This window comes from Lepisosteus oculatus, chromosome 5 (assembly GCF_040954835.1).
Source record: "Lepisosteus oculatus isolate fLepOcu1 chromosome 5, fLepOcu1.hap2, whole genome shotgun sequence".
Lineage (NCBI taxonomy): Eukaryota > Metazoa > Chordata > Actinopteri > Semionotiformes > Lepisosteidae > Lepisosteus > Lepisosteus oculatus.
The window spans coordinates 48,529,550-48,555,373 of NC_090700.1; the positions used below are offsets into that span (position 1 = coordinate 48,529,550).

Sequence of the window (25,824 nt, forward strand, 5' to 3'; positions counted from 1 at the left end):
AAACCTGAGGCGGAGGGAAAGTTCAAATTGAGACAAGGGGAAACAGTGAGAGAGACGGGGCTGGAGCTGTTGAATCAAATAAAAACAAAAATAATTAAGCATGTTCAGCAGGCCAGTGTGAGTATAAAACCGAAATATATATGTATCTTATTTGAGCACAGAGGGATAAAGAAAGGTCTTTTGTCTTAGTAGTTTAGCAATTGGGCGGGTTTGCCGACGAGTCGTTTTTAAATAAAAACATTTGACGCCGGAGTTATGTGTGGGCCTCGCATTGTCTTAATGTTACATGTAGCTGAACAGACTGTTATTAAATACAGTTTGTTTCTCGGGATTACGGAAGTAAAGCTTTGCATATACCGCGAAGAAGCATATAATATTTAATTGTATTGGTTACCGAGTAAAAGTCTGACCTCTTATGTGAACTATTTCGTACTTTTTTTTTCTACAGGGAGATAACTGCTCTAGAGGTTCTGTAAATGCTTTATACAGCTGCAAAGCAAATAGGTGCTTTTTATAGCTCGATGCTTCCGCTTCTGCAAGGAATTAAGATAATAAAAGACTGTGCTGCGTAAGTCAGATTGGAGAAGTGAAATTTAAGAAGGCCGAATAATCCTAAAATTGAGTAAATATTGTGATGTCCAATATGTCCGTGACTCGGTATCCTGCCTAGAGAGGCGTTTAAAAACTGCATTCTAGATGGGGGTCAACTAAGCTCAAAAGATGAACTATATAAATCCGTTATTCCACATTTCCCTTGGCTTCTACTTCACCGGAGACTGCCCTGTGTTAGTTGTACTAGTCTCCTCTTCTAAGTGCCTGATTCCGTGTTTAATGTTTTATTGACATTGCATGTTCATGATTGGGCGTCTCGCATAGTAAATGTCAAATGCGGAGTGGGTAGATCATTACGACGTGACAAAATCAATACCTTTACTTGAAGTAGAGTGACATTCATTTCTTGTATGCAATGGGGGAAGAATACTTTTCAATTACGCAGGCGGTGCGGTGCTCTGGGGGTTACAATTCAGGGGCAGAATGCTAAAACGAAGTGAAACCCGTTTCCTGCGGGGAGGAGAAGAGCGCTTTGCTTTATCGGGCATTGTCTGGTGTCTGGAATGGCTGTAGTTCTGTCATGAGAAACACGAATATAACCCTGGGGTTACACAAGGTTTCTGGGCTTCCTCCCACCTCAGCCCTTCATTACCTAATTGAGCTCAGTTTTCTTAATGAGACAAGCTGAGGCCTTTCCTTGTTCTTGAGAACCTGGGGATGTGTAGAGACCTGGGGGACAGCAGCCCGTGAGGACCAGAGTTGATCCAAGGATTTCAACCAGCTGTTTCCTGAAGGCTGCCGGGGTCGTGTTGTCAACCACGCTGTTGGCCAGCTTGTAGGGGCGCCGTACAATGGCAGACCCTGCGCTCTGACCCCAAGCTTCTCTCCCTGTCTGTGTGTCTGTGTCTCCATGGAGAAAGGCTGGGGTATGCGCAAAGACGAATTCCTAATGCAAGAAATTGTATAGGGCTAATAAAGAAACATAACATTATTATTATTATTATTATTATTATTATTATTCAGACTCCCACAGCTCTTTAGTACGACTTCACTGAAAGGGCTGGCGTGTCCTTGCGGTGGAAGCTGTATTTCGGTGGCGCTCATAATCATAGTTACAGTATTTCGGTGTCTCTCTACGGTTGTGGCTTTCTGTGGGACTTTGTGTGTCGACGTAGTTCTTGTCCCTCAGTCTGACCACTTTCATTTCTCCCTCCCTTCCCACAGCAAGGGCAAGACCCCCAGGAGGCCTGCCCCCAAGAAACCATCCAACAACACCCTGAAAGACCCAGTCGGTGTAAGTAAATCTCTTCTTCCTGCTGCTGAGGTACAGGAGCCTCTAATCCTCTCGGGGGTCAGAGGGATTAGGCTTGGTATGAAAGCTGCGACTGAGACTCGTGTTGTGATAACTGTTAGTATTTTACCGCCACACTGAAAGCACGTATAGAAGTGTTTTGAAGCGAAGGGGTTGCCTGCTCCCCGGCGCCAATCCCTCTCGTCTGGGCGAGCTGGTCCGACTGCGGCTCCTCTTGCCTCTCCCCAGGTGTACTGCCGCGTGCGCCCGCTGAGCTTGGATGACCAGGAGTGCTGCGTCGAGGTGATCAGCAGCACCACCATCCAGCTGCACCTGCCTGATGGCATCAAGGTCAACAGGAATGGAGAGTACAAAGAGGTAATGCAGAACCACAGGGCTAGTGAGCGTCTGAAGGGTGGCTCCAATGACTCTTCCGAGCAGCAGTCTGCTGTGTGTGTTCGCTGGCTCATATAACCCAAAGCTCTTATTTAAGCAAACAAATTCTCGCTTTTCATTTCTGTTAAGACCCAGTATTCCTTCAAGAAAGTGTTTGGCATAAAGACGTCCCAGATGGAGCTGTTTGAGGATGTGGCCAAACCGCTTGTAGATGATCTGATTCATGGTAAAAATGGTAAGTTTAGCTACCATTTAATTTAGAGTTTGTCACCTGGCTTATCCTAGTTATTGTGTCTGTGATTGTGGTATAAGGAATTTTTTTAAGTTTATCTGGGTTTCATCCCTGGTGCCTTTAAATGTATTGATCCAGAGACATCATATGGGTTGGAGAATGATGTATTGCTGATGTTTCAAAGATAAATGACAGCCTTTCTTTGCACTAGAGTTAAATGAGCTCTCCTTCTGTCCCCATAGGTTTGCTTTTCACCTACGGTGTCACAGGAAGTGGGAAAACGTACACCATGACTGGCTCTCCTGGCCAGGGAGGGCTCCTTCCTCGTTCTCTGGATATGATCTTCAATAGTATAGGCCCTTACCAGGCCAAGAGATATGTAAGAGTTGCCCCCCCCTTCTGTCCTCTTTGCCTGAACTGGTCCTTCATTTAGTGTTGATGTTCTAAGCTTTTTTTTTTTCCTGCAACATCCATCTCCAGGTGTTCAAGACGGACGACAAGAATGGGATGGAGATACAGAATCAAGTTGATGCCCTGCTGGAAAGGCAAAAGAGAGAGTCGCAGCAGTCTCTCAAGACGCCTTCCTCTAAGTAAGTCTCGTAGAAGGTGGCAGCAGTGGACAGGGCCACTGACCATGTCGGCTGTATTTCAAACGCCACTGGGAAAAGACTTGCAGGAAACCCCTCCCCACCCTCCCCCCCCTCTTCTCCAGAAAACCCTAAGAACAACTACTGTAGTACTCTTTGACTGCTAACATTGCATTCCTCTGTGAAGTATTTTCTGGAGCAGCCAGGGATTTGAACTTTTTGTTATGCACTTGCTTGCCTGCTTAATTAAATTGATCCGTATTCCAGGCAAAAGCTGGACCCCGAGTTTGCAGATATGATCGCTCCTGAAGAGGCCTGCAAGGCGGAGGCTGTCGACGATGACAGTAGCTACAGCGTTTTTGTTTCTTACATCGAAATCTATAACAACTACATCTACGACCTCTTGGAAGAAGCTCCATTTGATCCCATTAAGCCAAAGTAAGTTCAAAAGTGGACTGTACTTTAATGTAGCTGGCAGTTCTGGATTTTAAAAGGGGGGAAACGTAGTGCCACCCAAGAAATATAAAAGCATTGTCTTCTGTGTTGAGCAGTTGTCCTATTTCTGTGAACTTCAGAATTCTTTCTGTGGCTGCCATCATGAGTTCAATCGTGAACACAGATGAATGAGCCAGTTTCACTGTCAGTCATGCCTGCCCAGGCCATGACATTACCTCCACCATACTTCACGGGTGAGGTGGTGATCTATGGAGCATCTGCAGTTTCTTTCCCCACTCTTGCATCTGTAGCAGAGCAGTAGAAAGGTTAATCTTGGTCTCATCTGGCTATAAAACTGTTCTAAAACTGTCCTGGGTCATTTTTCCGCTGGCTTCAGAATGTCCTAAGTCTTGTCATGGCCTTGTCATGCATGGTTCACCTCTGGTGCTGACTCCCTCATCTTTAATGAAGGCAGCAGCAGAGGGCATTTTGATATTCACAGACACATTGTCTGCTTGCGTTGGAGAAACTGCTTCCGTAGTGAGAGCAGTGTTTCCTAATGCATCAAGTCCGTGACCTAAATCTCCCAAGCAAGTCCATTTCCATATTTAAATCTTAATGCGTATTGATTTTACATACTGAAAAGCAAAGTGCAGTCACAGGCAAGAACGCTGGTGGATTGCTAAAGCCAAAATGATTAGATGTTTGGTGAGCTCAATAGGTCGCAAAATAGATGTAATTAGTGGCCAAAGCATATTTGATTTGCATATCCAAATTTTTCACTCTGAAATGTTACTTGGAAATAGTGTCCCAAGACTAGTCTATGTCCAATCACTGAGTTGATCACTGTTCTAATGTGTATGAGTGCATGGAATGAACTAAATAAAACATCTACTGTAGCTTTCATTCAAGTTAATCTCATGATCTCAAATACAGAATTTCATGAATGTGAAACAAAAATAAGTTATGAGTTAGTTGTCCAAATCCCTTTGGTGGGCACTGCATAGAGTCCAGTACACTGCACTGCAATATGAAAGTCAATTTTATTGAAGAAAGAATAGAAATCTGCCGTTGTAGTCGGAGTACTCAAACTCTTTATGTATACCCCACTAATGTTAGAAACTAACTGCTAATTGGTATTTTTTAAAATTAAATATTTTTAATTGGTTACTTCAGCAATTGTAGCAATAAAAGTGCTTAATTTTCTACACCTGCACAGATTGTTCATAATGTAAAGTTTTTTCCCAATGTTTATTTCCCAATGTAATAGGAGGTTGATTTGATATTTTCATTGCTAAACGACTGATTAAATGAATTGTAGCCAATATACATTTTGAGAATACCGATTAGTGGCTAACGAGCACTGCATTTTAGTGGGGTTCAGTGCACAGTTTGACCAGAATGTCAGATTTTTATTCTTGAAAGTATGCTGGATTTTTGTCTTTGACCAATTATCTGTCAGGTTCTCTGCATTCCTAGAAAGAAACTTAGTGATGCTTTTATTTTTTTAGAAAGAGGTTTTGTTGTTTGTTGCGTCTTTTGTTTTGTATGCTTGAACCGGACGTGACCAATAAACAGTCCTGGGGGGTGTGGCACTGTGGAGTTCCTTGAAGTCCTCCTTCATTGTTGAATTTGAACATTCAATTTCAAGAACCTGCTGAACAATCAAGCCCCCGAGTTCTGAACTGGTTCCAGCTGGGGATAATGTTTGCCCTGTTCCTTTAATAGGTGGAATGGTGGAGGCACGCCTCTGCGGAGCACTGAGTTCATGTACGTGGCCAGTGTGGGCGTCTCTTGTGGCTGTAGATGGCAAGAGCTGTTTCTGCAATCTGTTAGTTTGTGCGCTCTGCTGTAATCTCTGCTGTGTGCTTCTGATTCGAGGTGCTTGAGCTTGGAAAGCTTAGAAAGACTTGAGATTGCAAAGCTGACTTAGCTTTTGTATAGTTGTGTAGCTGGAAGATGTCTGACAGTGACCCCCTCCCATACGCTAATACAATAACACTTCAGGCTGGAAATGAGCGCATGTTTGCTTGTGACCCATATAACTTGTAATATTGAAGGCTCATCTGTGCCCTTTCTTCACTTTTTAGTGTTAACTTTCACCCTAGTTAAGGATGACCCCAAATGTTAGCACAAACCTTACTTATGCTTTTTTCCCCTTTCATCAGACCACCGCAATCTAAAATCCTACGTGAAGATCAAAACCACAATATGTATGTGGCTGGGTGCACCGAATTGGAAGTTAAATCAACGGAGGAAGCGTTCGAGGTGTTCTGGCGAGGTAAGCTGATGGCTTATCCGCTGTGGAATTCTTTGTCCGTCTTTGCGACGTGTCCAGCGTGACGGAACTCTGCCCTTCCCTCCGCGCAGGTCAGAAGAAGCGGCGCATCGCCAACACGCAGCTGAACCGCGAGTCCAGCCGCTCGCACAGCGTGTTCATCATCAAGCTGGCCCAGGCGCCCCTGGATGCCGACGGCGACAACGTCCTGCAGGTAAACTCCTGGCCCGAGGCCCCCTGTGCACAGATCTGCAGCTCCATTGTTTCTCCTTTCGTGGATGTGTAGAGGCGATCTCACTTTGATTTGAGTCGGTTAAGTAATTTCTTTTTGTGATGACGTTGCTCGTTAAAAGATAAATCCTTCAGGGCTGTAGCACAGCCAGGGTAATGAGCTCCAACTGCAGGCAGTGCTCAGTCTCTCCTGGTGAAGTGCCCCAGTCTGCTGGCCCTGACCGTGCTGTTTTGTCCCAGGATAAGAGCCAGGTGTCGGTGAGCCAGCTCTGCCTGGTGGACCTCGCTGGGAGCGAGAGGACCAGCCGCACCAGGGCCGAGGGCAGCCGTCTGCGCGAAGCAGGTGAGCGTGGGCTTCTGGGCCGGCCCTGGCAGAAGGGTGGGGTGGGAGGATTGTCATCGCATTTCTGACAGCCCGGTGTCCGAGTCCCGGCTTTTCCCATTCGCAGTGTCTCGATTCCTTCTTTTCAGGATGGCTAGGATGATACTTTTTCTTGGTTGCAGGGAACATCAACCAGTCCTTGATGACCCTTAGGACGTGTATAGAGGTTTTAAGAGAAAATCAGATGTGCGGAACAAATAAGGTTGGTGATTATTTTGTATTGGATTGTGGTCTCTTAAGTCTCCATTATAACTTCCTATAACCAGTGTTAACATGTTGGTAATTAATGAGGGTATAAATGGTTAACTTGCATGTGGTTTAGGCTCCACATAACCCTACATGATCCTTATTGTCCAACAGACTGACTTGATGTTTTCCAAAACTCACTCGTGGACTCTTCTTTTGTCTGAACATCAAAAGAATTGTAGCATTATACAATTATCAGGCCTGTGACCATGTTGTTCTATCTCATACAGTGACTTTGAATAGACACTATCTAGGTAGATTTCTTCTTGATAAAGGGTCTGGTGTGAAAGTTGCAGATGAGCAGAGTATGTGGTTAAATCGCCTCATCACCTGTGCCCAATCATCTCGCCAACATGTTTATCTGATGTAACAGAAATTTGAATGACTATCACAATCATGAATGATCGATTCAACATTTATTCAAACCAAGCACGCTTAATATTTGAATGTCTTCAAAAGCCCTTAATGTCAGTATTGTACCAACATTTTATCCAATGAATGTACAGTAGAAGCTGGTTTTTGCATTTGTTTATCCTAACTCTTTATGAAGTACTTACAAATGCCAGCAGCAGGATTTTAACCAGAGAAAATCCATCTTTTTTTTTTTCCTTAGATGGTGCCATACAGAGATTCCAAAGTAACTCATCTCTTTAAAAACTACTTTGATGGCGAAGGCAAAGTGAGAATGATCGTTTGCATCAATCCTAAAGCTGATGATTATGAAGAAACTATGGTAAGGTACTTTATTTGTGTAGAAAATGTACTTTGATTTACAAAATTTTCTACTGGAGAAAACCATGCTTTCCCCTATATCTATACTGCTTGAGTGGACCAGGCTACACAACATGTAGGTCTATTTCTTGAAGTGGAAGTATCCTGTAATATTTCTATGAATATAGAGATGGTCTGGGCTCAATTTGTAGGAGTGGGAATTTCAGTGCGGCTGCTTAATGTACCACTTAAAGCCGCAGATGAATCTGCGCTAGAGACCCGAGCTTGGGCACGGGCAGACCATGATCCATCATGGCTGCATCTCTTACAATCCATTGCCTCCTGGCTCCTCCCTCTGCGCAGCTGGTGATGCGGTTTGCGGAGATGACGCAGGAAGTGGAGGTGGCGCGGCCAGTGGACCGGCCCATCTGCGGCTTCACCGCGGGGCGCCGGCAGAGGAACCAGGCCTTCAAGGAGGAGCTGAGCCGCCGGCTGGAGGAGCGGGGTGGGCCGGTCAACGGAGGTAAACCGCCAACGGCCAGGGAGAGGGCAGCCGCGGCGCGTTGCGGAAGACCTGCCGTGCCCACGCCGACGCTGGGGAACTGTCTGGTTTTGAAGGACGTTCCAGTCTCTGCATGCAAGTGTGCAATCTAAGTGTAGGCAACTATCGGAAATGTGTTTTGTTCTTGCTGCAGATAACCCGTCTGTCATAGAGCTGCTTCTGCAGAGCTTCCCTCCTCTGCCACCCAGCGAGCTTACTGATCCCAGCGATGACCAGACCCTGCCCAGGCTCATTGCGGTTCTGGAGAAGAGGCACCGGATAAGACAGATGATAACCGAGGAGTACAATAAAGCTGGTATGAATTATCCCCCCTCACCCCCCATCTTGCGCATTTGTGTTCATGCATTTTTTTCATTCCTTTTTTTTACGGAAAGGTTCGTTTGCATTTTGCAGCCGACAGCCTCAAAGCCATGCTCCAAGAGTTTGACAGCACCCTTACGGCAAAGGAGAACTTCATCCACGAGCAGAGGGGGAAGCTGGGAGAGAAAGACAGGCTTCTCGTGACCCACAAGACGGAGATCGATCGTTTGGAGAAGAAATGCAAAACCCTGGAATATAAGGTATTGTTTTCTGTTTATCCCTGAACTGGGAGAGCAGCTGGAATTCCCCTTTGCGCTCCATTCGCTGTCCTCTTGTGTGACACGGCCATTATCCCTCATCCTGTGACTCCGCTAGTCCCCACTAGAGGGCCCACAAAGACAGGGAATGCGTCTTTCTCGCCCTCTGCAGTAATTAGCTAAATTAGACCTGCTTTTCTAATTTAATGCCCTATATTAGAACTCACGCAGCTGCTACGTTGCTCAAATCTGAACCCACCAACAGCTCCTCAGCCCAGATGAGTTTTATTTTTCTCTGTGATCTAGAGAAGGATTACTTTTTTCCCAAGCTTCATCACTCACAATTGCCAACTGGGAGATTCCTCACCGGCAGTCTGCCTCTCCCAGGTGTATTTGATACAGAGCCAGTGGACAGCACACAAGACAATCCCCACATTATCCCACTGGTCACAAGAATCTTAAACACTGACTGCTTTGTTCGTGTGTGAAGATTGACATTTTGCAGAAAACTACCAATATCTACGAGGAAGACAAGCGTACCTTGCAGCAGGAGTTGGAAAACCGGGATCAGAAGCTACAGAGGGAGCTGTCGGATAAACGCCGCATGGAGGCCCGCATGCATGGCGTGGTGTCGGAGACTAAGATGAAGTGGGAGAAGGAGTGTGTAAGTGTCCCCGGGGGCCGCAGGGCTCGGCGCTTGAGCGCCTACGCTGACCGCATGGCCGATCCCGCCTGCAATGAGTCAGTCGCACGGTGCTCTGAACAAAAGCAATACCGCTTCTGCTGCAGGCCGTCATTTCAAAAAAGATGTGTAATTTATGAGATGAGCCTTATTAATCTTGAGATTGCAGTATACTTTATCTGGTTGAGATGTTTTTCTGGGGGGGGGGGACCTGGCCACATTGACAGCTGTCATCCAGGGGCTCGTGGGGACATGACTGCCACTTACTGTCCATTGCCCTTGCTGTCCGTCTGTCCCAGGAACGACGCGTTGCTGCGAAACAGATGGAGATGCAGAACAAGCTGTGGGTGAAGGATGAGAAGCTGAAACAGCTGAAAGCCATTGTGACGGAGGGCAAGGGTGAGAGGCCGGAGAAGCCCGAGAGGCCGGAGAAGCCCGAGCGGCCATCCCGCGAGAAGGACCGGGTGCCCCAGAGATCGGTGTCGCCCTTGCCTGTGCCTGTAGGTTACACCGAATTACTGTTCTCGAGCGTGGCCTTCGCCCAGAAGGGCCACTAATGGTTCTTGCATTGACTGACTCGTGTTAGTTGCAAAATCTGTCACTTGGAGACTTATAACCAGTCATAGTAAGAGGCAGAAAGCTTTCTACTTGACTACAGTTTGTGGCACTTTCTTTAATATGCTGTATAACTATACGCATTTTTCCCCGTGGTGTAATTGTTTACTGTAAATGCAAGTGCATGTTGTGATCTTTTTATTCAAACTTTTGCTCTTGGAGCTTAGTCTTCCTCTTTGTCCTGGCCTCTTGGAGACCGTGTGCAGATTTTCACGTTGTCTTGTGTACTAACTTGGTGTTTTCTGCAGTCTTCTCATTGCATTCCTCAGCTTCCCCTGTACAGCCAGGCGCCTGGGTCGTACGCTGACCTCGTCAGGCAGGGCCCGTCGTCCTCCTCCTCCTCCCCGTTCAGCAGTGTTTCTGTAGCCTCCTGCGTCTCCGAGTGGGAGCAGAGGGTTCCAGAGAGGTCCAGGCAGGATAGTCCTGCTCCAGCTACATATAGCGCTATACCGCACAGACCGGAAGAGCGAAAGACCCCCCTCAGGCAGGACAGGAGGCGAGGCAGATGCTGGACTGGAGACTGTGAGGTCCCTAACCAGCCAGCTGATCTAGACCTAGAGGAGTTTGGCCAAAGGGTTAGTGGTGTACTTCGCTGTAGCTGCAGGTAGATCTTGCTGTTTTAGTAAAGTCCAAAATCGCCCTGCCACGTCTTTCCTGCTGCTAGATAATTGGTCGGGCAGTACCTGGGTTCCCAGACCAAGCATCTAGCACAGCACCTCCTGTGCAGGGCAATGCCCAGTGCCCACGACATGAACGTTCGTAAAAGGGGGAAGGACTGACGCGTGACTCTCCAGGTGTTGTAGTTCTGCTTTCTGTTGCATAGAGAATTAAATGAATTAAACTGATCCGTTTTGCTCACGTGAGATTCTTTCTGGTTTAGCTGCTTCTAGTTGTCAGTGAGATGTGTTCTGTAAAGTTTAAACATCTAGTTTAAGTTCATGTCATAACATTTATTTTTTTAAAACATCTTGGATAAGCTGCCAAATTCAATTTCACTGTCGAAATTGATGAATGAATGGAAACGGTTTTAGCGATTCCAATTTTAAGACCCTTTCTTTGGCGTATCCCAGATTTTTCTATTGGCCGATAACATTTTTGCGAGAGGAAGCGTGTAGTAATGTGCTGTGTTAAGCCATTTAGTTGAAGTAGGAGTGGTGACTTGGGGCTAGCATTGAATACACTTACTTTTGGCTACAATATGTCCTTAGGCAATACTAATTCAACACAAATCTGTAGGGAAGGCTGTTAGGCTGTATTGATCTTTTGATTCCTAGAGGACTTTAAGAATTCAGACAAGTACTGAGTGTGACACTTGTGGTGGTTTGGCTATTTTAGTGAGAACAACCTGGAATGCTTACATCTAAGCAGTTACAAATGGTTTTGCAAAGTTTTCTAAAATTTACAAAGCCCACAAATGTATATGCAAAATAGTGAAAGATGATTTAAATAGTAAATGTCTAATTCTTAAGGAAGGCTGCATTGGGAAACAAACTCATGATATACAAGCAGTAGGTTCTTGAAAAACGGATATAAAAATAGGTTTCAGCTAGCCACAAGTCAGAGGATGACTAGATAGAAAATAGTTCCTGAAAGATGTTTATTTTGTTACAACTTCCCAGTTTTAACATTGTATCAGTGTTCTTTAAATAGTACTTCTGAATTAAGATTTTTAATCTTCCTTTGATATGCACATGTGAAAAGGAAGTATTAGGCATAGGTATTTTATTTCTAGATTATGTACTCTAATTAAAACCTTCAATTTGAAAACTGGTGAATCCCATTTTAAATAAAAAATTAACATGCGTCGCTTTGCTCAGTTTGATTTCTGCTGATTTGCAACTCTTGATTGTTTCTTTTGCTTTGCTTCTGCTTTTCCAATTTACTGTAAAATAACCTTGAGAACGGAATCAGGGTTATTTTAATGCAGTCTGGGCAGGGTTTTGGACTTGGTCAATTGATAATTACATGCCATTTTCTAGGCCTTTACACGGTTGATGGAACAAACTGGGTGTTCATAACTGTTTTTTCTTTTCAAATGTCTTGAATGCATCACGGGGAAACTAGTAGCTGGTTGTGGTTACCTTGTCCTCATCCAGGAAATTCTAAATTTTCCTTGGCCAAATGAGTCTGCTGTGAATGCTAAGATTTTTCAGGCTTTTACACTGAGAATTTGTGAAGCTAGACAGCTGGGACTTCTCTAAAGGAAACGGGGAGGAAGTGGTTGGCATTTTCTCCAGATTGAAATGTTCTGCAGGCTGAAACTGAGATGCTTGTGATGCCAACCCTTCCAAAAAGCTTAATCACCCAGGTCATTCCCTGCAGGCTCTTGACCTCCAATTGAGCAATGCAAAAATTCATCCAGGCCTAGAAAATGCTTCTTTTGGTCTGCGGCTCCTGTTGTCATTGACTGATCTCTCTTGCTTTGCTGTTTTAATTGAAATAGACTGCGCCGCCGGTTCGGCCCCGGCACAGACGCTCGCGTTCAGCGGGTGGGGAGAGATGGGTAGATCACAAACCAGCCTCTAATTTGGAGCTGGATACAGTCATGCAGCCAAACATACCCAATGCAATCAAGGTGTCGGCTCCCAGCGAGAAAGCTTTGTCAAAGTGTGAAAAATACGTGCTGACGCACCAGGAGATCGCATCTGATGGGGAGATAGAAACCAAACTCATTAAGGTAAAGAGATCTTAAAACTCTCAGTTTTGTGAAGAATTCACGTTCAAGCTTTTCATTTTAGGTTGCGTTTCTTAATCTCCCGTGCAAAGTCTTTACATATTTTTCAAATGAAATGCTATTTCTTAAACGCGGTGGTCTAATGGCAGAATCATTTGTGCTGCGAATATCTGAGATCTGTTTGGGATTTTTCTTTGCAATCAAGGGGACTTTGCATTTATTTTTCTCTTTGTTCCTAGAAGTGCAGTTGAATCATGGATGTATTTTAAGATGCATGTTAACCGTGTAGTCTGGTGGTTTTTTTTGAGCAGGGTGAAGTGTTTAAAACGAGAGGTGGAGGCCAAGCTGTCCAGTTCACAGACATCGAAACGCTGAAACAGGAGTCCCCTACAGCTCAAAGGTTGGTGTCCTGAGTTTACTCCAACTAAGTTCACCAAGCCCAAACGGCGCCCTCACAGTGCAGAGGCACTTCCACCCTGTAAAAATGTGGCGTGGGAATGATTTTTCTGCTCCTATTGATGTCCCAGTGGTCTGTAAGTCAAAGGGCTGGGATAAGGCTTTCTCTATTCAAGAGCTCACTCGCCAACTGTGGGGTTTCATGTGGATGGACAGGACCCGCGTAGTGTACAGTTTCAAGTCTTATGAACTTTATTTCCGACTACAAGATTAACTATCAAAAGCGCTGCAATGTGGTGCAAACTTTTGCTCCTAATACGTCTGTGAAACTAGTTGGTGCTTTAAGCATAAAGGGAAAAAAATTCAAACCCACATCTCTGGGGTAGAAAGGGCACCATGCCCTTCACACTTTCAGAAATGGGAAATCAATACTGGCAAAGAGCTTCTTATTAATAAGCAGTCACGCCGTTTTGTTGTAATAAGAGAAACATGCTGAAGGAGACTGTTCTTGTTCCTCTCTCCGGGAAGCCGTAAAAGAAGGTCATCTGGCAATGGCCCGCCGCAGGGAGAGCCCATGGAGGGAGACTGGACAGATGTGGAGACCAGGGTGAGTCCTGGGCTTGCACCCATCACCCTGATGGGAATGAACAAAGCTGGTTCAAGCAGAATTGCTATAAATAAGGACACAAAAGCATATGTTTAAATTTCGTACCTCTCCGCTGAAGCCGTTTTGTTTTTGCAGTGTTCTGTGGCAGTTGAGATGAGGGCAGGCTCGAACCTGGGTCCCGGATACCAGCATCATGGGCTACAGAAGTAGGTTTCTTTGTGGACTTTTTTTTTTTACTTCATTTAAAGTACTTTTGAATGCACTGAATCCTTACTAGTGTGGTTACAATACTGCCAAGATGATAACTGAGTTAATACTTTAAAAATGATGTGCAGTGTAAATTGCTACCGCACCACATAATGTCTTTGAAAAGTAGTTAGCAATGATCTTTAATCAAATAGACGGATCGTTTAAAGAAACCTGCAATATTCTAAAGTGGTTAATTGCCATATTGTGCCTGAAAGATTGGATGAATTGATTTTTAGCTAAGCAGTTAGCTGACATCTTATGTCTATTTTCCTTTGGCTTGAAAGGCAAATGAATGAGTGTTCTGTTGCGTGTTATGTAATCCTTCAGCAGTGCCAGTGGTGCTTACCTTATGCTTTTTTTTCTGCAGGCGCAGAAAGCCCTGATCTCAAACAGCCTCCTGCAGCCTCCAAAGGGACACAACTAAACCGAGTGACTTTACCCTGACTAGGCTGTTGTGCAACAGCTCAAACCCAACACAACCCCTCCCGCCTTAAAATGTAAACTACTTTATATGCAACTACTTTTTATATATCAGGATTTATATATTCAATATTTTTATTTAATTTTATGTAAAACTTTAGCATGGGTGATTTTTTTAAATGCTTAAAACAAGGCTGGAGATTTAACGCGAGAAATCATGAGTCCTGTGCAAGCAGATCACGCTGTATAGTTCACAGCCTGCATGACATCTGTAGAAAAGGTGAAGCTTGTCTCTGTATATTTGTCTGATGTCAGATTAAATCCCTCCAATACCTTGTTGGAAAACTGTTACTTTGTTTTACTGCAGGCATAATTGCAAAAAAAAAATCGCTGTACTATATAGCGCTGGAAACAGTTCATACTGGTTTGGGATTTTTCAGGACCTCAGTTTTGGGGGACTTGAGTGATATCCAGTGTTCTTCATTTTCTGGTTGTTTTTCTTTTTTCTCTTTTTAGTCTAACTGTTTTCAGTACAGTATTTATCCTTTTTAACGATGCTGCTATTTATTATGCTTTTTGAAAAAGCACTTTAGGTTTGTCTGCATCAACACGTGTTCGATTTTCTCTGCCCTGCTCATCAATCATAAGTGGTGTGGAAATGAAGACGGTTTAGAATCTGACTAGCTGTGAACCCCAGATCTGTGCTCATTTTGACACTACAATGATTAAATGTGTATTCCTCCCCCCAGTTTTCAAGCCCACCAATTGCTGCAAATAAACATCTTTTGAGCAAAAACAAAAAAGCTGTGGTTATTAAATTCTTTGGGTGGGGTAACCATGTGGAGCAATACTAACCTTTTGCTGTATGTTTTTGCAAATCTTTTTTTTCAACCAGAGACTATTTGAAGCAATATAAAAAAAAGAAACCTCATAACCTCTTTAATTCACTTTTTGTGGGAGTTTAAATCCTGTTATATTTAGCAATTATATTGCTTAAGATGGCACTTTTGAATGCTGGAGCATTTGTTCACAGGAAATGAGCTGCTTTATGTAAAAAGGCTTTGGCATTTTCCACTGTGTTAATATACCACTGTTAATTGCACTGCACTTGCCAGGGACTTGTTCTGCCAGAACAAGTAAATTAATTCTTTGCTGCGGAGTCTTTCCCGGCTCCTGGCACTGCGACAGACACGATCCACTTTCCTTGTCTTGTTTCCTGCAGTTCTTGACAGCTCCTGGTTTAGCTGTCACTCCAGTGGGATGTGGGGTCATGTCTGTCAATTTCTCTTCTCCTTATTTATTCAGCTACAGTAAGCCAGTGCTGTTTATGCTGGAAAGATTTCCTTTAAGACGTGCTAAAGCACAGTTTGCTCAGCTAACAAACTGGCATTTTATGTGGGCCCTTGTGTTTGCTCTGCATTCTTTGGTCTCTGTTGACAGTCTGAGAAATGTGAACTCAAACTAAGCAGTCAAACAGAAGCGAGCACTAACAAAATCGTATGTTTTGTCACCCTGCTGAGGAAAACCTGTGAACTGAAGCTTTCTGCTTGCTCTTTGGTTTTGGTTAAATTCCACTGATGTGTTGTAAATGTGCATTAAAGATCTTTGAAAGTGAGAGACGCTTGAATTGTCACCTAGGCAGTGGTGCATCTTGATGTTCTGGGAAAACTCTGAATAGGGTTTTTTTTTAGAGCAGGAGTTTTTCTCTCCCTTCCCCAAATGTTGACCTTAAAATCAAGCCAGCTTGCTGAATTTCATTTATTTTCCTGAAGAAATGTGTTAAAAGCAAGTTACTGTTTACCCTGTTGATGGGTGCGCAGGAGTTAGCGTGCTTTTAAGAAAGTTATTTACCATATTCCTGGCTTAGGAATCTATTGCACTTTGGCTTCACATTCAGTGCTGATGTTTGTCCCTTGGCCTTGAACTAAATATGCCAACTGTCTTAACGAGCTGACTTTTTTGATTCACGTGAGAGCTTTTCTTCGCCATGAGAGATGCATAACCACAACTAACAATTTGAATTTATGATCTTAGCTGCAGGTGTTGGAAAAAGCAATCAGAATTTAGGAGGGATGAGAACGGTGATTTCTGTAGAGACTAATACATAAACCCAAATGTATTCTGAGGAGTAGGTTATTTGCAAATGAGTTTATAAAATTAAATGCCCCAGTTCAACTACAAGTAGGTTAAATGAAGGGAAATGATTTGTAATTCCTACCCTTATTAGTAAATGCATACCTTCTGCTTATGTGACTTTCAGGACTGTCAGGTCGTAGCCCTGAAAACAGCTTGCAGACCCTTCTGCTCTGAAACTGGTCAGGCCTTTGAGTTTGTGACTTGAATCTGTGGGTACAAATCGCAGAATGAACACTGCAATGTGCTTTTGTACCCTTGAGCTTCTCTGAGTGCTGTAAAATGCTTAGCTGTATAGGTTTAAGGCTGTGTATCTAAATTGCTTTGGGTGAAAGTGTCAGCCGAATGAATAGAAATGTCTCCTTCATGCAGAATATTGTAAAATACAGTACAAAAAAACAATTCTGCCAACTGAATAGAGTTCATTTTCTAATGAAGTAAATTATGGTTTCATGCCATATTTACTATCTTTAGTACTGTAGGTCCAGACGTAAATCTGTCACAACGCATAGAGGTATTAAAATTGCGATTCTTTGGGTGACAGAGAACTGACGTCTATAAAACCGACGTCAAACTCAAGGCCCGCAAACGAATATACCCTCCATTGACTTTAATCCAACCTCCTGGGTATGTATTATTTATAATAAATCGGTCCGCGGCATAAGGAAATTACGTATTAAGACTAAAAATCCCATAAGCCAGTTCGAACATAACGGAAAGAAGCGCGAAGCATCACGGTCTTTTCAGCAAAAGTAAGTTTCAGAAACTGAGAAGTGGGGTTTATTTTTTCTGGGCGGAGAAAATGGCCTATATGCAACGTTTGTATGAAGTTCAGCAGTGATGAAATTAGGAGACTACACAAGTATAAATAAGGAAGAATAGGGCGCAAAATGTGGGGTTATTTAAAATAGCCGAATTACAGCAAAACGTGTTACAAGGTGTAAAATCGATAGAGATGCTGCAGTAAACTTAATTATACCGTGATTGAAGTGACTGCAGAACGTCAAGGCCTTTTTCCGAGGCCGACGTTTGAAAAAGAACCGTTCGCTTTATTAAAGTAACGTGTCCAGGGAAAACGCTAATGTTACCAAATGTGGCAGCCTTCTCCCGGGAAATAATGCGGCTGAGACAGTGGATCTCACAGACTGCCCTTAATGCGTCAATAAAATGTGTTGTGACCAACAACGGACGTTTTCTTCGGGATCAGAATACGGCGGTTCGTCTTAAGTACTCGGGTTCGCTGACCGCTGGGGCGGTAGCAGTCGAAGCGCGCTACTTTAGCGAAGAGAAGAAACAGATCTCTTTAAATACAGACTTCTATTTGGAATGCATAAGCACCGGAGCCCTCTGGTAACAGCTGTGTGGGTTTGAAATTCTCCAGTTATAACTGAGTATCTCAACACGTAAACGGGAAACTGCAAGGCCACTAACAAGTCCTAAGGGATGTATGACGAAGCGAAAGCGTTTCAACCTAAATTGTGTTTGTGGAAGAAGCTGTTCGCTTTTCTCTGAATGCCAAGCCATCCTCACCTCGCTCACAAATAACCTTCCCACGCACAGGATTACCCGCAAACTGAAAGTGCTGCGTAAAATGCCCGCTTTTAAAAACAGCCACTGAGTTTCCAGGGGGAAATTCAAACTGACTTGATCGAGTTGCAGAGTAATATCAACTAGGTACAACTGGTGCCGCCGAGTTTTACCGCCTCCTACCAGCCGTGTTTCCACGGCTCTTACCTGTGCAAACCGCTGTTCTCTTTGGTGAAAATCAATAACTGTCCCTCAGAGACCAGGACTACATAGACACCTGCCCACCATACTGCCCAGATAACAGATATCATACCTCCGGAAATTGACGTTTTGAATTATTAAAGTACATATACAATGCATTTAGATTTATTGCATGAAAAAAATTCTAATAGTAATTTTATTCACAGATTGGTGAAATACATATAAAGAAAAACGCTCAATTTAAATAATGAAAAGTGTGGCCCGCGAATGACGCGATACGCCTCCTCTCAATGTACTTACGACATACTGACAGCAGGTGGCGACAGTGCACTGCAGAAAAGGATGAAAGGTCAACACTGAACGGAAATCACGGTTACAAAACAAAGGAGCTGTTTTTTTTTGTACAAATGTGTTCTACAGCCATTGGTAAGACAATCCTATTGATGTAAACCGCTTTAGCAGAAGTTACTGATTCGTGGTTTCACAGAGAGGCAGTTGGTTTGTTTATCTTAAGCTCGATCGTGTTAGACAAAAATAGGAATATTTTATTTTTTTCCCATTCCAAAAGCCACATGTACTTTTAAACATTAGTATGTGAATTGGCTTCATTACTCTGCTCTCCTCCCCACTGATAGCTGATGTGTGATGAGCGTTCTGGTGCACTATGGCTGCCGTCACATCATCCAGGTGGGGCTGCATATTGGTGGTGGTGGAGGGGAGTCCCCATTACCTGTGAAGCGCTTTGAGTGGAGTGCCCAGAAAAGCGCTATGTAAGTGTAAGCAATTATTATTATTATTATTATTATTATTATTATTATTATGATGTGCACATACTGTTTACTATACGAAGACCTGAGCTCTTATTCAGCTAATTCAGCTCATCCTTGCTGAATGCTTTGACTCTTTCTGCAGGACACTTACTATTATAACTGGAAGAGACAAGTGGATTGTGCTCAGCCTCAACTCTTTCAGTGAGAGGTTTTAGAAAGGGTCCCCGGCTTCAGTGAATATTCCTCACCAAACTCCCATGAGGAAACGGTCCATCAACTCTCTCCACCTGTTCAGGACAGACTCAAGAAGATCATGATAAGACTGAAAGAGTAGCCGATTTGGGTGAAACCCGACTGATCCTCAGTGGAAGCCCCTATTGTTAAGATGTGGGAGGCAGGCCTCCCATATACTGTCTGAACCAGCCTTCCTGGGTAAATAGACATTTAGTGACTGTTCTTCTGCAAATAGCAGCATAGCTGAATCACCGGAACTGTGGCCGTCGCTCCTGATCTTCTGTGGTTGGGAATATTGCTGCGTATCAATGTAGTCGGCCGCGCTGAGCGATTTCGGAGAAAACACTTGACTGAGATCGTAATATTTTGTGAAAATGGCTCTTCCACTTGGATAAGGAAAGGCTGCTTTTTTAACCAGGGCATTATCAGTGTGTCGTAAATGGAGCAGAGTAAATAAGTTAATAGGCGATGTGCTGCTTACCAGTTCAGTCTCCTGTGAAAATGACTTCCAGTCGGATCAGTAATTAATTTTTATCACGTTGACTTTATAGTTTGTGACAAAGTGTCAACATTAGCTCTGTAAATAATTGGGGAGTTGCTGTTTGCTCCGTCAACAGACACACCGACAGAAGGAAAATAAGTCTGTAACACAGAAATGGAGCCAGTGGAGGTTGAGCGTGGGCCTGGGTTCGCCTAGTTTTTCCTGTTCAATATGAAGGAGCATTACTGTAGAACTGGAGGTGTGTGTGAAGTACTGGAGGGATCTGTGAAACGCATGACTCTGCAAACACTACACATTTTGTGTACACATTTTTTTTAAATTGTTTTGTTCTCTGTATTATAGAAATTGATTTATACACATTCTCTATATTAAATATTATTGTATTTTACTTACCTGATCATTCAGTCCTGCTTAGTAATAAGGGCCCAGAGACCCAGCTATCCTGCTGGGCAAGACTGCAGCCGTTCGCAGAAAGGAGGTGCCTTGCACAGGGGTACAACAGTGTCCCACTTTGTACCTACACATCCCGAACCATGACTCTGAGCTGCCCTTTTTACAGCATTTCACCGTTGCATATTGACAGTTAAACTTTAAAAGACTATGCATACTGCCAAGCTTTCTCCAGCCTGAGCATGGGGAAATGGGCTGTCTTTAATTAGTACGTGAGCTGCTCTTCCCAACACAAGCTTGATGGAGATTAATTTGTTAGTCTGATGTACAGGCAGTGAAAAGAGTTTTAAAGCATCTGTAGCCAAATTTTTGTCTTTGTCTCTTTTGTTTATATGGTCTTCTGAAATCTGGATGATTGCAGGAACAGATTTGTTAGAACGTAAATGTCAGGCTTAGAGCATTAACCAGGAAAGAGCCTGAAGTAGGGAAAGCAGGTCACATATTTGTCTACTATGTGGCTACAAGATCTTCAAAGTGGCACTGTTGCTCTAAGACTTGACCTTAGATATAGAGACTAAATGACATACCATGGTTCCTGTTCAATGATTTGAAAAAAACACTTAATTATTTTATTTTTCTTCAGTTAAAGAGCTGGACAGACACAGTTATCTAATTTATCCATCCATCCATTTTGTCACTGCTTTATCCAGTATAGGAGAGCCAGAACGTATCCTGGCAAGCAATGGACGTAAGGCAGGATACACCCTGGACAGGACACCAGTCCATCACAGGGCAAACAGACACAAACAAACACACTTGCACCAGGCACAATTTTTCCCAGATGCCAATCAGCCTTCCAATACATCTCTGAACTGTGGCAGGAAAGCATAGCACCAGAGGAAACTCATGCAAACACAGGGAGAATATACAGGCTCCACGCAGTCAGCAGCCCAGATCCGGCATTGAACCCTGGGCCCCAGCGCTGTGCAGCAGCAGTGCTAACCACTGCACTACTGCACCACCCTGTGATCTAGATAATGCTTGAGAAAATGACAAATTGTGTAATTATTGAGATAGTTTGTCCTGTACCTTTTACACATTTTTTTTGCAAAAGAACACACAGGAAAACAGCTGTCTGTTAACCCTGCAGGCCCCTAGTCCCCTAGTACAGTGTTTCCAGGCTGCCTGTGAAAATATTGACCTTCCCCTCCAACTCTTTGTTCTCAAGCTAACAAGGCAGCCGTTAAGCTCTGTAGGAACAAACATCACATGGTGCTGCAGCTTTCTACAGCTCTTTTAATCAAACACAGCTAATGGCTGCTTAAATACCTTCTTATCAGTTTGTCCTCTTTGTTTGCTTTAGGACATAGTATTTTATTGGTCCCTTTTCATTTACCAACCCTTAATGATAAATGTAGTAACAAATTACACAATGTACATAGTTTTTTTTCCCTCCTCCTTTCTTTCATTGCCAGGGCTTGTTCTTGTAGGGCAAACAAAAAACACAAGGGACAATTATATACTAAAACACACTCACAGCTATTCACATTGCTTGGTCAGCTTCTATTTTAACCTGCTTGTCTTGTTTGCTTATGCCTCTTACCTGCGGGTGAGATTAATAAGTATTTTTTTTTGAAGAAAAAGGAGAACATGTGTGAACGAGCCCTGTGTCTGTCAGCAGGAAATCAAGGGGAGGTCGGCAGCCTTTTTTGAGAAATTGCCCCTGGCAGTCCTTGGCTGGGTGACAGAGCTGATCAACAGATTCTCCCTCCAAACACAGCACAAAGAAGAGCCAGACTCCAGAATGGGTGTGGGCAGGAGCGTACTGTAGGTATCCGGTGATCAGGATGTTGGTGTCGGCGTTGACTGCAGGCCGTCACAGATCGGATTAGGGTTCTTTGTGTTGCAGGGCTCTCCATTATATACACATCTTCTAGAAATGAGAAGTACCTGCAGGAGCCTAGCCTGCCTGGAGGAGGAGGTGATATAAGAAAGTGAGAACAGTTACAGACAAGAGGAGGCTATTTTCCTCAACTCGCCTACTTGGTAGTTAGCATCCAATTGATCCTAGAAGCTCTTCCAGCCTTTTATTGAAAGGAGATGGGTATAAGCTTCAGCCAGATGACTGGGTTGCATGTTCCAGATTTCCATAGTTCTTTGCATAGAGAAGAGCCTCCCATTTTTAGTTTTAAATCACATCAGTGTAACTACAGGTTTCTGTGGGAAAACCTATTGACTTGTTAGGATTTTATTCCCATCAAACTATCTGAACATAGATAGGCCAATGTAGGTGCCCAGGGTTCAATGCCGGACCTGTGCTGCTGACTGCGTGGAGCCTGTATATTCTCCCTGTGTTTGCATGAGTTTCTTCTGGTGCTATGCTTTCCTGCAAGAGTCCAAAGATGTAGTGGAAGGCTGATTGGCTTCGGGGAAAAATTGTGTCTGGTGTAAGCGTGTTTGTTTGTGTCTGTCTGTCCTGTGATGGACTGGTCTCCTGTCCAGGGTGTATCCTGCCTTGTGCCTGTTGCTTGAGCCAGGATACATTCTGGCTCCCCTGTATTGGATAAAGCGTTGACAATATGGATGGATGGATTAATTAGATGACGGTGTCTGTCCAGCTCCCTAACTAAAAGAAAAATAAAATAATCAAGTGCTTTTTCAAACTTTGTGCATGTTTTTATGCTTTGATCCAGTGTTCTAATTTACATAAGAAGGTTACAAATGATTAGAGAACATTCAGCCCGCATGGATATAGTTGCTGGTAACTAATTGTCTAGATATATGCGATTTGTACAAAGTGGGTGGAAAAAATGTACACAAAACTTTGCATCATTTTGCACTTTAAGTTACCTGTCTCTCTCACCCCTTTATCTGTCTCTGTTGTTCTCTAACCTTCTGCTTTGCTCATTGTGTGATTGTGTTTTCACACCTCCTTGTCTAGAGCACCTGGGCTGTGGGCTGAGGTCAGAGTTCAGGAAAATTGCAGGGGGCAGGAGGGTGTAGCAAATGAGTACACAATGCCCCCCCTCATGTAGACACGCAGTAAAACATCTCTATTCCACTGTCACTCAGCACCAGTATCACACAGACCCTCCCAGCACTGAGAAAGTAAGTCTTGCAGTTAAGAGGCTCACCAGCGCATAAAATGTTTTCAGTCTATGTTGAAGAACCGTGCTTGTCCAAGCATTCCTTTAGGAGTGGTGTCCTATTTCCTTTGCTCCAGGGTTTGGGTTTGTAGAAGGACTTGGGAGCAAGTAAACACATTCATTTGAATGACCCTTCCTGTCTTCCAGAGCTCCATGAAGCTCCATAAAGAGCAGCGCTAGTGTGTGGAGCTCAAGCTGTCAGCGGGGCTCCCTGCACAGGTGCACAGGAAGGCTGCTGCACATGCACAGGCCAGCGCTGTTATTTCAGTGCTGTGCCACTTTCCTGTTAGCCACAGGCGCTGCTCCCAGCGGGCCTGTGACAGTCTTGCCTTCTGCCCTTCGCTCTGTCCTGTTACCTCGTGTTCCACCATCAAAAGCCATTTACAGAAAACAGTGTTTGCTTTGAACTGGCTTACCAACAGGCTTGCCAGGTTGCTTTGTACAAGTTGTTAATTACAGTTTTGCCCTTTGTGCTACACTTAAAAAAATCTCCCTGCGTACAAGAGATGGGCTTTGTAGATAGGTAAGATGTGAGAGTTAGGAGTTACAGACTGTGTACATAACACTAGCACTGTACTTGACAGGCATTCTATTGCACCATTGTGGTAGAAAATAAACTGGGCAACTCCTTTTTTTTCTGTTTCCCTCTTCTCACCCCCTGCCTTAATTAAACAGAGAGTGTTTGCTCAGCCTTCAGCATTTAAGTACACAATGAGGTTTCAGTGCAATGTGAAGTCGGCTGGCTTCCCGTTTCCTAGAGTGAGCTTGTGTAGCTTGAAGTTGCACTAACCTGTTAAAATACCACCCCCCCCCCCCCAGAGGCCTCTGTAGTGCTTTTTGTAGTTGAAAGACGAAGACATCATCTTTTCCCACCCTTCTCGGATTGACGAACTCCCCCCAACCCTCTGATCCCAGGAGGGAGGACTTTTTTTTTGCTAAAGGGATACTCAATTTGCTAAAAAAGCGGGGTTTTATAAATATAAAGCTTAGAGAGGAAAATCCAGTAGGATTATGATACAGTATTTACTGATGTAGGTAAATAATACAGCAAATCCAGCTTAATGTCACTCAAGAGCAGACGGAGGCCAGGCTCTGAAAAGCAACGGGCAAATAATTCTCAAATGTAATTGAGTGAGAATGTGTGTATGACCGCAGGAGGGTTGTACGTTATGTGGTTTGCGGATTTCACCGGAGCTGTTTTCTCAGCCTTTTGGAGATTTTGTTCAAAGAAATATCCCTGACCTGTTTCTGCCTGATTCTACCTTACATACAGAAAATCTTGAGAACTGAACTTGAGAACTGTTGTGAGGTTTTGAAAATGAAAGCAGAAGACTTTTTCACTTTATAAGGGGGGAGTTCTGTTGGAATCTCAGAATTCTTGTGCTTGCCTTCCTTGCTTTATTATGCCAAGGTCCGCTTTGCCTCCACAGGCTTTATATTTTTGCACTTGTTGATTCAAACCCTGTGTTCCTGCCTGGTTGTCTCAGCCACTCTGCTTGCTTTCAGTCTCTTATTGCTCTTACCCCCCAGACTGGGACCCCCATGCGGCACCTGCTCAGGACTCGTCTGTTTGGACAGTGTCTGTGACCTCTTCGCTCTCAACTACATCCCTCAGTATCTCTGACATAGTGTTGCCCTCATGTTTTTTATTCTCAGACTGGTAATGGAACATGCTGATTGCTCTTTCTGTAAACATGGAATACATACCGAAACAGTGTTTATATTACTGCTCCGTATCTATGCAATCTGTTTTGGTACTTTGTTTCATTTCGAGTGGCACTTGTGTTGCTCTTCCAGTTTGTGCTTGCCTTTTTATCCCATTATTAGTCTCTAACTTCCTCGACCTAGAGGATTAATCCTTGTGCGTAATGTACATTTTCTATATTGCAAGGGCATATTGTAATAATAAACAACTGCGCTGTATATCATTGTTTGTGTTAAAATCAAAGCAATGTCAGTGTGGCCTGTCAGTGTGGAGACTGAGACAAGGTGCCATACAGGAGGTCTTGGCACTCTCATTTGAAAGTTTAGGAGGTCATGATCAACAGTACTGGAGCAGAGTGCTCCCTGAAAGCCCTTGATTGTTTAAGTATCACAGAATATTCCTTTGCAGCCAAAAGCAAATACTGGGCAGCTATTGACAGGACTTAATGTCCTAGAGAGAACATTAACAGTGTCACAGTTGTTTACCTGTGCAGGTGGGCTGTTTGAACAGTTAAAAGTATTGGTTTAGCCCCCCCCAGTAAAAGTGCTCTGTCCACACTGAGCAAACATTAATTCATCAGAAGAGTGTAGAGTAGTTTTCCAGAGCTAACATTGATCGGGCTGTTTAACCTTCATCTAAAGTACTCTTGTGCATTTGCAGAACACATTGTTGTGGTCTGGAGCTCAAGGTTTCTCTTTGCCATTCTACCAACACATCCACTCCCCACCTTTCTGCTCTCAAGGGACAAATCTCATCAGATTTTCAATATCGGGCAAGGAGATCACTTTCAGAGTCAAGACATTAGCCTGGGGGTGCTGTTTCACTGGGGTGCATTCCTCCTCCCAGGTGGCAGAGGGTTGAGCGTGTTTGTGAGGTCCCTGGAGGAAGTGGAGAAATTATTATATGCAATGTTATTATGAGGAATAATTGAGACACCCAGTGGAAGAAACCCTGAAATCCATGCAAAGAACATGCAAACTCCACAGGCACCTGGGCCAGAATCTTGGGATTTTAATAACGTGCTTAACTTGACAGACAAAACAGAGAAAAGGACAGGGAGCTTTTTGGTAAGAAATGTTTTGCCTCCCATTTGCTTAGAATGCAGTTACACTC

At 43.8% G+C, this 25,824-nt stretch overlaps 1 protein-coding gene and 2 long non-coding RNA genes across 8 annotated transcripts; 2 read left to right on the plus strand and 1 right to left on the minus strand.

Moving 5' to 3' along the window:
- Positions 1-14,440, plus strand: kif23 (kinesin family member 23). 6 transcript variants are annotated; one of them, XM_015343352.2, is made up of 24 exons: positions 1-117; positions 1,777-1,846; positions 2,093-2,221; positions 2,369-2,474; positions 2,714-2,850; positions 2,952-3,061; positions 3,326-3,496; positions 5,222-5,263; positions 5,662-5,774; positions 5,864-5,985; positions 6,243-6,345; positions 6,507-6,586; positions 7,244-7,363; positions 7,705-7,864; positions 8,037-8,198; positions 8,297-8,463; positions 8,951-9,124; positions 9,442-9,642; positions 10,006-10,332; positions 12,201-12,434; positions 12,743-12,831; positions 13,356-13,434; positions 13,570-13,640; positions 14,051-14,440. In XM_015343352.2, exons 1-24 carry the CDS (start codon positions 101-103, stop codon positions 14,064-14,066), a joined length of 3,000 nt encoding a protein of 999 aa, XP_015198838.1. In that variant the 5' UTR covers positions 1-100; the 3' UTR covers positions 14,067-14,440. The 6 variants fall into 6 exon arrangements, with proteins under 6 accessions (XP_015198838.1, XP_015198839.1, XP_015198841.1 ...); XM_015343353.2 differs by having other exon boundaries at positions 10,027-10,332; XM_015343355.2 differs by lacking the exon at positions 10,006-10,332 and having other exon boundaries at positions 2-117.
- On the minus strand, positions 13,057-18,045 carry LOC138239232 (uncharacterized). The gene is made up of 3 exons (XR_011189710.1): positions 17,971-18,045; positions 16,342-16,446; positions 13,057-13,498 (listed from the first exon to the last, which is right to left on the minus strand). It is a non-coding gene; the product is annotated as an uncharacterized lncRNA (long non-coding RNA).
- LOC107076914 (uncharacterized) lies at positions 16,939-24,929 on the plus strand. The gene is made up of 3 exons (XR_001478047.2): positions 16,939-16,988; positions 18,600-18,734; positions 24,537-24,929. It is a non-coding gene; the product is annotated as an uncharacterized lncRNA (long non-coding RNA).
- Positions 24,930-25,824: the final 895 nt, after the last annotated feature.